The sequence below is a fragment of the Mus pahari genome, chromosome 6 (genome assembly GCF_900095145.1).
Source record: "Mus pahari chromosome 6, PAHARI_EIJ_v1.1, whole genome shotgun sequence".
Lineage (NCBI taxonomy): Eukaryota > Metazoa > Chordata > Mammalia > Rodentia > Muridae > Mus > Mus pahari.
In genome coordinates this window covers 19,133,840-19,145,233 of record NC_034595.1, presented here as the reverse complement: position 1 = coordinate 19,145,233, position 11,394 = coordinate 19,133,840, and the positions used below count along the sequence as shown (strand labels likewise).

General features: G+C 44.6%; 1 protein-coding gene across 1 annotated transcript in view; it reads right to left on the bottom strand.

Moving 5' to 3' along the window:
• Pappa (pappalysin 1) overlaps nt 1-11,394 on the bottom strand; it is a 229,112-nt gene that overhangs the window by 25,763 nt on the left and 191,955 nt on the right. Inside the window, exons 18-19 of the mRNA XM_021200408.2 lie at nt 7,193-7,340; nt 4,032-4,141 (exon numbers count right to left, since the gene is read on the bottom strand). Coding sequence (XP_021056067.1) covers nt 4,032-4,141; nt 7,193-7,340 — 258 coding nt within the window. The remainder of the gene's footprint in view (nt 1-4,031; nt 4,142-7,192; nt 7,341-11,394) is intronic.

The window sequence follows — 11,394 nt, the reverse complement described above, 5'->3', positions numbered from 1 at the left end:
ACACACACACACACACACAAGAAAATGTGGCCACACAAACCCACATTTCCACATTGCTGTATTTTGTAAGAACCAACTCAATCTGGCGATAGCTTTTTAACCACAGTGTCCAAGTTGGGGGTGGGGGCGCTGTGAGCAGGTTAGTGAGTGAAATGCTTGCTGTGAGAAACTGACAACCCGAGTTCAATCCCCATAACCCACAAAAAGGTGGTTCTCACTTCATAAGCTTGTTTTCTGACTTTGACAAACACATAGAGGAACATCACACACACACACACACACACACACACACACACACACACACACACACACACCATACACATGATGATAGCAATGACATCTTTCCTGCTTTCCTATAATTACTAGCATCTCCTACAGCATGAGGAGATACATGCTAGGTACAAGCTAGAGGTATTTCTATCTCTTATTGGATTTGTACCACCTCATTTTTTCAAGGAGAAGAGTCTACTGTACTTGTGTACCTGAAGAGTTTATGGTATATGTTCATCAAGGGTTATTGAAAAAGGAACGACCTACTTAAAAATGGTCTCTTTCATAATATCAGTTAAGTGTGGTTACGACGGAAACTCATAAGACAAACTATATGAATCCAATTATATGAAGTACAAAAGGAGGTACCATTAACCTATAGTGATAAATACATAAACACTAGTTGCCTTGGTGATAGAGGTCACTTGATAAAGTTATGTATGATCTCCTGACTATCTGGAAAGTTTTACAGTCTGCTATGGTAGTGGTTACCCAGGCACACACAAGCATAATAACTTACCGAGTCCCAAGCTTAATAAGGGCATATAAATTTCATGTTAAGGAAAAGGAGGCCACATTCTCAACACCAATAAAATTTTTGTTTAAGTTGGGTTGTACATACAGCAGTGTCTGCTGTAGTTCTCTATCTTTCTGAGTTTCTGAAATATTTCCAGTAAACACTCCAGCTACCAAAATTAATATGATTCTCTGTATAAAATAACATACAGAGCAAAATGTTCAGCTAGCTTCCCCTTCTACCCCACATGCCTGGGTCTATGTGTCCTTGAGCTTCAAACACCTCACCTGTGCCTAACTCTCATTTCAAAAATAGGGGAAATTGTGATGTAGAAAAACAATAGAATTTGTACCAGAACATGCAACATGAATATGCCACGTGATAATTATTTTTCTCATGTCTGTGATGAGATTGCTGACAGAAGTAAAATTATGGAACTCTTTACTATTTACTGTAGCTGAGGGCTGCATGGGATTCAGGGGATGACAACTGCTTGTGTCTTTCCAACCTGGTGTTCAGTGATAAGCACTGAGGAGCCTTGACATCCTACATAGTGGGAGAGTTTACACCAGAGATCTGGGGAGTGCCACAAACCAGAGCTCATAGGTTTGCATGTGTATGTGTGCATACATGTGAATGTGTGTATGCATGTGTACAGCCCTTCTTAATAAGCATTTGCCAGAACATCCCGTACAAGCAATCAATAAATGCTTTGCCTTTGTTGTTATTCTCCATCCCATAGGAGCTGCAGGGGTGGCTACAATAAACTGCAACTTCATGGTGAGGGGATCCTTCTCTGAGATTTCATTTCCTCCACTGAAACAATAGGAATCCAATTTCAGCTACTACATAGAGATGCTTATGTATAGTGTGTGTGTGTGTGTGTGTGTGTGTGTGTGTGTGTGTGTGTGTGTAGTGTGTAGGGGTAGGTGGGTGGATGGCAGACTAGGTACATGGCAGAGATGGATGGGAAATGACTGCTCATAGCAGGTATCTATTAAATGTCAGTTCTGGTCTCACACTCTTACCCTAGGGCAAAGGTGGCTAAATGGGAGCAGAGCCACACTTGCCACCATCCTCCTCACAGCCATACATGAAGCCACCTCTTAGAAGACCGAGGAGCCATCCAAAAGCTCCCTGTGTCAGGTTGGAGAGGTCTGCACTAGCCTCCTGCTCTCACTGCTCAGGGGGCAAGGGTGCAGCAGAGGCCAGCATTGCTGCCTTATTCCTAGAAGTCATCAATCTATGCCCTTCACCCCCTCACTTTTCCTACATTTTCCCCCTTTTGGATAATGAGGCCTCCAGAGACTGGTGGGGATCTGAACCTCGTTATAGCTCTCTTGGTAGTCCAGCATCAATAAAGGCAAGCAAACCAGGGGGTGGGGGTGGGGAGTGAAGCTGTGACAGGCAGCGGGTGGGCAACTCAAGAAGGGGGGCTGCTTGTGGTCTTTCAAATCCCTGAATTTATATCATGATGAATTATTACTGAACACTTTAGTACCCAGAGTTCATAGAGGAAAAGGTAAGAATTCACTTAGTGGGTAAGAAAGGACTTAAGTAGGAACTGGGCCAAGCCTCAGCACTGAGTTTGTCAGGGAATTCTCTTGTGTGGGAGGCACTCCTGTTTAGGAGCATGTGAGTAGTGTGGGGGAAAGTGGTGGGAGTTTCTACTAGTCTGGAGTACTGATCAGTAGGTCAGGGAGCAGACTCACGTGCTTGACCTGCTCTTCAGACTATAATCTTCAGGTTTTCTACTGTAAACTCTGGGGCTTGGGCTGAGAGACCAGCAGCTTTCTGGGGTATCTTACATGTAAACAGGATCTGTGGCTACTGCTGTTATGTATTCAGCTGTATCAAGCACATTGGGGAATCAGAGTGAATTAATCCCCTTATTGATCTGGTTAAGAATGTGGAAAGGTACCCTGAGACATAGGAACCTAAGGTTAGGCAATAAGGGTATACTGTGTAGAAACTGAAAGAAAGGCAGATTGGGGATGATGGAAGTGTAGAAGGGAGAGGCTGAACCTGATGAAAGAGATGGAAAATGAGAGAAATTGAAACAATATTTCAAAGTAGAATCAGGATAAAAGTAAAACAAAGGGTAAAAAAACAAAAGTAGAGGCAGGAGAGCAAGAAGAGAAAGGCAGGGGAAGGAGGAAACGTGGACATTAGTGTAGTTGGATAGCTGAGGGGTCTGGCCAAGCCCTCATGGTAGAGTGCTGAGTAAGCCCTTGAAGAAAGTCTTCTCTCAGCTCATTTGAGAAACAGAACACCCTGTATCAGGTTATAGAAAGCTATCCAGATCTCCATCGGCAGTAGGCAGGCAGAAAGCAGCTCCGGAATCTCAGGCAGAAAAGCTGGTGGCTAGAGATACAGGTGAGACTTGCCTGCCCACCCTCTGATCCTACTGCCCCATCTTGCTCTCCAAGGTGAGAAGTCATCCTCAAAGGGATTCATGGAAACTTCAGAACTATGCTGTCCCGGAAGATGACAGTAGGTGCCGAATCATCTCTGGAACCACAAGAGGTACCACAAGAGGAACTAGGAACTAATGGTTGTCTTCAAGGTCAGCTTAGTAGTGGTACCACTTTAGGGCATCAGCAATCATGTGTCCAGGAGCCAGACAGCCTGGCTCCATGGCAAGGTCAGAACTGAGAATAAGCATCATGTTTGAACTGTCTTTCTGGTATACCTGAGATAGCAGATTCTGTGAGTACAGAGTACTGGCTGAGGTTTACGTCATCCTGTATGCAGAACTCCAGGTACCTGAATACAACACGAACTCTACCAACACTAAGCTGGACTAGTCACCTGTCCTGAATTTCCCATGATGGTTGCATTCTACCAAGTAAGGAAAGCATTGGGGAAATCTAGAAGAGATTGAGGCAATAGAAACTGCAATTACGCGGAGGTGCTAGAAACACAAAGCAGCCCTAACCTTATGAGTACAGAGGGATCTAGTTCTATGTCCCTTGCATATGTGCATTTGTCTCAATGTCCTCAATAGAATATTAGGAACCTGGTGGGGAAATAATACAAGGCTTTTAGGAAAAAAAGCTGATGAGGCATACTAAAAAAATTATAGATGGAAAACTGTGGTGAAAACATCCCTCAGAAAACAGATGTGATTGAATGAGATCCTCTACACAGAGAGATGAACTTGGATAGAGCAAAGGCACAGTAGGAGCTCAGCAGTGTCATTTTCTTCCCTGTTAGCCATAGCTGGATGTCCCTAGACACTCACCTGTACTCGTGTGGGGTTCATCCAGTGGGGTATGTCGCGCACTGTCAAGTTAGCTGGCAGGATGATGGACTCGCTGTTATGGTCCAGGCACGAGGTGACGCACTCTAACCCTAAGGGGAATCACAAGGTAAAGGAACGGCTCAGCCGGATCTCCAAATACCTACGTGGCGCCATGCTCATGGTAGGCGCTGCTTCTTTTCTCCTTTTTCCAGTTGACTTGGCTATCAACACAAGCAGGGGAAAGGAGAGAGTCACCTCAGATCCCTTTAGTTCCAGTCACCTGCCTCTGATCCAGTGAGCAACCCTCCCCACCGTGACTCACCCAGAGCTTCACTTTTCAATGTGTTGTCTCCACCAGAATGCCTGTCAAATCCTCCCTACAAGCCCCTCGGTGCAAAAACAGTGGGGCAAATCTTTCTAGCAAGTAACCTTTTCAATGAGCCATTCTAAACATCCCTTTACACACACACACACACACACACACACACACACACAAACATACATAGGTTATCCGGTGCCCTCCTTATTACAATATTAATATCATCTTCCATCTAAAAGAAAGGAGCAACTGGGTTTGCACATTTAAACGAATGTTAAGATCCATTTCACCATAACCTAGGAACACCGAGTACAGAAGAAGAGATGGCTTTCTGCCAGGTGGCTTTCTTATGTCATTCCACTTTCCTGAAAATCCAACATCATGTTGAGACAGGTGTCTTTGCCACCATTTCTTAGGTAGGGGAGCCAAAACACAGGAAGTCACCTTTCTCTTCTGCCATGCAAAAGGCCCAGGCTTAGACACGGATCTTCTCTTTTCAGGCTTGGTGTTGGGTAAGCTACAGCCACATAGAAAAGTGGGAATAGAGAGATAAAGAGAACAGTGAAGACGCACACACACACACACACACACACACACAGGCATGCACGCACACACAAAACCCCAAGAAATGAAGACACAAGAAGATAAACACAAATGATGACTAATGGGACTAGGGAGACAGATGTCACTGAGCTGTCAGAGGAATTCTGTGGCATGCCTTATGTTACTGTGAGACCAATTCTAAAGGAGTTTGGAGTGAACAGAGATGAAACAAAGCTGTCATGAGAAGATTATCTTGAAAAAAAAAAAAGATGTTTCCTCTGGATAGTAGACAATGAATGGCATTCTATCCCACGAAAGGAGGAAACGGCATGATGGGAAGAGGAAAAACTGGTTGTTCTCTGCCATTGTCTCTCCCTCTCTTTCTCCCTGTTTCTTCTGTCCTTTCTTGCTCTGGCTCCTCTCCCAAGTGCCAGACTCAGGACCAAGCTGCAATGTTGTGATATATGAGCCACAGTTGGCATCATCACAGAGTGCTGATTTCACCAGGACCTTGCTTCTTCTTCCCAGGAGGAGTGACTTCCCTTGGAGTTCATGCTAGGCACACATACATGTGGAAGGATCCAGAAAAGGTCAGAGTGACTCCCAGTGAGTCTTCAGTCACATGTTTGACCCCTACCTTGCCCTAATAAAAGGCTTATAAACAATCCCTTCTTCATAGAGAAATAGAATTCCTGGGTAATGTTCTTCCTGTGGCTAAATGAGAGCCACTAGACAGTAAGGAATAGTAGAGGGAAAATGGATTTTCCCCTTTTTTCTCTGCTTCCATCAGTATTCTCCTGATATACCCTTCTCTTTCTCCTTTCCCACTAGAGGTTCCCACCCACTGATTGACAACTCTGGACTATCCATAGGATGAGCATCCAGGGTACCATGGGAACATGGGTTTGAAGGGACAGGAAAGCGACATAGAACTGGTATCATAGGAATTTACTCTTTCCTGCTTTGACTGTATAAAAGTCCCACTGGGTGAACAAGGAATTCCACTACCCATCCTTTCTTCTGTCTCTAGACGGTTCTGTCATAGATGTTCACAGACATTCAAACTCATGAGGAATAATGGAAAAGAGGAAAGGTTGGCCTTGGGATACAACAGCCACTGTTTCAGATACTCGTTGCCCCAACTATCTAGAATGATTATGTGACCACAAGCCCTCTCCATAATTCTTCTGGTCTGGCCCCCCTTAGTTGTTCTGTAAGATCTTGATCAGGTAGAGCATACTGAATCCTTGCTATATTTTGACCCTGGCAGGAGCAAATACTGTAAAAATTGTGGAGGAGTTCTGGCACTAGCTCTAAGTTCAGATGGCAACAAATTCTGCTCTCTGACTTTCTGTGTTATCATCTTCAAAAAGAGATGGGCAACCACTAGGCACCTTCTATATCCAGACACAGACCTTTTTGCTCCTGTAGACACAGTGATAATTCTCAGCATGTTTCATAAAGAACATATTGGCTTTGTATATGTTCAGATGACCTTCTGTGCCAGAGAGTCCTGGAAATATTCCTATAAATCACACTGGCCCTGAGTAAGAACGTTTAATTCCCTGGAGGTCACACTTTGGTTAATTAGGAAATCATCTTAATGAGGTAAGATGCCCTTAAACCAGGTTCTATATGCTCTAAATTTCCCCCACAGAAGCCATGCACACACATACAAACTGAAGGTTGAAAAAGCCATTTATTCTCTAAAGGCAGTCTTGAAGAGAGGTGAGCCTTTGGAGTAAGCCAAACCTCAGGACTTGGATAAGTTCCCCTGTCCATTCAAGATTTTATCTCTCATCTGTCAAGGTTGGTTAAAAGGATCAGCAATGATGCCCTTTTGGGAACCAGAGTTTGACCAGCACCAAATGCTCTTGAGTGCTCTGCATGAGGTATAGTCTACAATTCATCATGAAAACAGCCGCAGTGGATCCTGTGGGCTGTCATACTTCCTGCTCATTGGTCTCTTGGTATCAGCTTCTTCTCCCTAGAAAATGTGACAATGTCTAGCAAATCTGTGGCTAAGCATCAGTTCCTCTGGGCACTTCTTTATCCCAGCTGGTCACTGACAGCTTTTCTGTACCATTGCTGTGCTCATTTGCCCACCATATATTATATACTAAGCCAGGATCCTGTTCCTGAGTTCCTTGGTGGGAAGGTAGAGTTTGTTTCGCTCTTCTCTGTGTCCCTCACAGAGTCAGGTTTCATATGGATATAAGCTCAGAAATGCAGCAGGCATTAGCCTAGGCTCATGGATGAACACACATATGCCACTGTTCCCCATCTAGATCCCTCTTACCTATGGCATAGCCATCAGGACACTGCAATTTGAGGTTACTGTTGAGTTGGTTTGGGGCTGAACACTGGCCTTGCATCTCTCGGCAGACGTGGAAGGAGCCGCTCCAAGTGCCATCTTTCCTGCAGTGAATGATGTTGCTGCCACGGCCCTGAACACCAGAGAAACACACTTAGGACATGACAGACTCCAGCTGTGCAAAGGACATGCATCGCAGAATGAAAGATGCCATTTCAATGCGTCATTCCCCCCCCCCCCACAGGCTTAAAAATTGTTCCAAAATAACTTGTATCTTATAGTTAAATCCCAGTCATGTTGAAACAGGGGCATTGTGAGTATCTTATGGAGAAACTGAGGACTCAGGAAAAAAAAAAAAGAAGAAGAAGAAGCTTACTCTAGTCTTCCCAAACCGAGTAATTTCAAGCTTTACTAATTTCTAGAATAATGGCCTTTGGGAAATTCCAGTTGGATTAATTATGCTTTATATTTGTTTTACATTATTGCTGTTTCCATTGAGAAACCCATCATCTACTCTTTGTATACAGACAATAAGATGTAAGAGTCAGGCAGGGCAGTCACAAAAAAAATGGTAGCTGTGCACTATGTTGTCTTTCCTTTTTAGATCCAGGAAAGGAACCCAGGTGAGAAGCTTTCTCTTCCAGCTATGATGGCCACAAGACAGTTCAGAGCAGGTTATTTAAGGTAAGCAATAGTTCATTTCTCATTCGTCTGTAAGTAAGTAAGAGAGTGCAGTTTAAAGATAGACCATTTCTTTATGACCCACTCAACACATGAAACCATAGCAGACCGGAAGTTTGATGGGGCTCCCAGAAGGCAAAAAAGATATGGAAGGACATTCCTGAAAGAGAGAAGTTCAGACACAAATGCAGGACAGTGCAGTGGCCATGGCTGAGGAAGGTGTGGTTCTGCTGAGATGTGAGGGTTGGGTAAAGCAGAACACAGTGCAGCAGGTGACTGGATTCTACTCCAGAACTCGGGGAGAACTACCATTTCCAGATGGATCAAGAGGCTCTGCAGGAGCCTGGAGGCTGCTTTGACTCAGCATCCCTGTGTCCTCAGAGCCTGCACGTAATGTAGGCCATTCAGTCTATTACTTGCCTCTCCGCCAATGCTTAGCTAAAGATGGGATGGGGATGTAGTTTTTTTTTTTTTTTTTTTTTTTTTTTTTTTTTAACTAATCAGGAAATAAATGGATTCATGGCCAGAAAAAAAAAATAAAGGCATAAACGTCTAAACAAATGAATGAGGGAATAAACAATGAATGTCTGGGAGATAGAATGTGAAAGGACTGATATGGACTGAAGCTGCCTTGTCTTTAAACACACACACACACACACACACACACACACCAGCTGCATGGAATCAGGACTAAGAAGAGAAAGGGGCCCCTCTTGAGGTCTATCCTGGGCCAGCAGGAGGTGGGCACCATTGCAAGAGAAGCTCCCCCACCCCCACCTATAGGAGAATGTGGCCCATTTGAGATTGCAGTTATGTGGAAACTAAGAGGGCCTCTTTAAGTGGCTTGCTGTGGGCTTGTGGCAAGCTTATGCAGTTTCATGGGACTTTAGAGAACTTGGACTTTCCCTCTTGGAGCCCCAAGCTCTAAGCCCCATGATTGTGCTGTGTCCTCAGGGGAGTAGGAAATTGACCCCAATTTCCTGGATCCTTGGCCTGGGACTACGATGCATTTGGCCTCCAGCCTCTTAAGACCTGCAGACCTCAGCACTACATGGGCCAGAGTTGGCTGAGGAGCAAGGCTTGCAGCAGAGGATGTATTAGAGCTAACTGGAAACTACTCAGGGAGTTTCAAGTCCCAGAGGCCTCACTGTGGAAGGTGGGAACATAAGGTACTGGTCTTACATTCTCAACACTCCCCCTCTCTCTCCTTCTTCTGCTTGGTTCAGCTGGTACTTTCTGTGGCTAAATCTGCCTTGAAAATATGGCACCCACCTGCTAAGACACTTCAGCCTTCAGAAGAAGGCAGGCATGTGGGCTAGCACTCCCATAGCTTCCATATGGAACACGGGAGATTTCTAGCCCCACCTCTTGGCTATATGTGTGCCCTTCATTCTCATCAAGCAAACCTATCATTCCCCTGCTTGCATCTCTGGCTTGCCACCCTTCACACCTTTGCTTTTTCTGCTCCCTCTAAATGGCAGCTTGGCAGGAGCTGCTAGATGCTCCAGTCTCTGCTAGGGCTACTTCCTGTAGCGCTCAGCACTCGCTGACCGTCTGACAGTGAGGATATCCTTGCTAACGACTCTGTCTAATTTGAGCACAGATGAGCCAATGTAGTTGAGCATCCAACCTGAGAGCACTACTTCTGTGGGTGTTGTAAGGGAACCAAACCAAGTGAGTGTGTTTGGTTCCAAATGTACAAGCCAAGTCCCAGCACAAGACATGACTTTACCTGCTAAAGTAACATTTTGAACAAGAGGACGGTGCATCCTTTACCAAAACTACATTCCTCTCTGTTCTTATGTATGTCTATAAAAGTCATGTTCCACTCTCTTTATACCCCCTATCTATTTAGCCAAGAAAGCCACATAGAGCTGAAGTTGTTTACAACTATATTATTGGAACTACGATATGCTCAATGTTCTAAAGAATTATTTTAACTACTGAGTGGAAGAGAAACCATATCCTATGTCAAATCTGAAAACTCAGGCTCACTACAGGAAAAAAAAAACGAGGAATGCATGCTATAGTGGTGGTTTTAACTGTACCAGTTCAAACGTCAGCTCTGCAATAATCCAGCTCTGGGACCTGAGAGAGTTTATTCATGTACTTGTGCTTCCGTTTCTTCAACTGTTAAGGGGCATGGAGTCTTTGGCCTAAAGGAGTCATCATGGCAACCAAGTGATCAATTTATGGAAGTGTTTAAGATCTAACATGCCTTCACAGAGCTATGCGTTAACCATGGCTCCTAACTTCCCTGCTGCAATCACTGTCTCTAGGGAACTTGGGAATCAAGGCAACCCTTTGTGCCTTCTCTACTTTGGAAAGGGAACAAATAAAGGGGAAAGAAAGACAATGGGTAGAGGAAAAAATAACCCAGATCATGACAGAGGCTGTTATAGCATCAAAGTCACCCAGAGGCAGGGAGCAGGGGACAGAGTGAGCATCAGCTATGAAATCTGGATCTACCACATCCTTCCTACTTGTATAAGACAGCACACTCCCCCTTCCCCCCAAACCCTTCCATGTCTGCATGTGTAAGTAGAACAGAAATGCCCAATGCATGTATGTGAAAGAATTGGTATGAAGCAACCATGCACATGTCATGAGTATCTCCGGGAGTAAGGATGAGCTGGGGGAAAAAAAAAATCACTTGTGCTGTTATTTGGTTTGAGACCTGACTCTGCTGGTAACTTGTGTAACTTTCCTTTTTGGGTGTCAGCGGAGCCATCTGTAAGCTAAGTAGGTTGCATGACAGTCTCTGAGCGTTTGCCAAAGTCTCATGGCACATGATATTGCAATTTCTCTCTCTTTCTCAAGGTAACGCTGAAACGAGACACTGCTTCTGCTCCCATAGAGTATATAACCATGGAATTCTGCTTCCACGGACAGAGCTCATATAGTCTGAGCCAGGTCCGTGCTATCAGAGCAGAAAGGACTACACAGTCACCCTCTGTCTTCCCTGGGTAAGCTGTTGATTCCACTCTTCTCCTTCTTGTCTTGCAGGAACTCCTGCTGAGTTCTGCAGATCCATTATTAGATGTACTACTTGGCCTATGAAGCACTTAGCCTTTGTCTTCTCATGCTTCAAGCATCTGCCATAGACCCTGATCCTCTCCAAAGACCCACAGCTTCTCTATACAGTTGCAAAACTCCTGCAGAGCTTTTCACTATGTCCTCGGACTACATTATCTCTCCACACATTCAATACCTTCTAAGTCCCATTAAGTCTAGAGAGGATTAGCACTTCTTATTTCTTGCCAGCTGTCTGGAGAACAAACTTCACCCTTTGCCACCAGCCTGCCTGGCAAGGGTCTGGGGACAGTGGGCAAGAATGGCTGAGTAGTCTCAATACCACCTACAAACTCAGTAGAGGCAAAGATTTGGATGCTGTAGGTCTCTCTTCTGTATCTATAGAGTGGCTAGATGATTTATTGGGGAGGGGGTTGTTTTGAACTACCAGAATGAAAAAAAAAATCTGTTAACACCAATCTGGCACCCTTAAA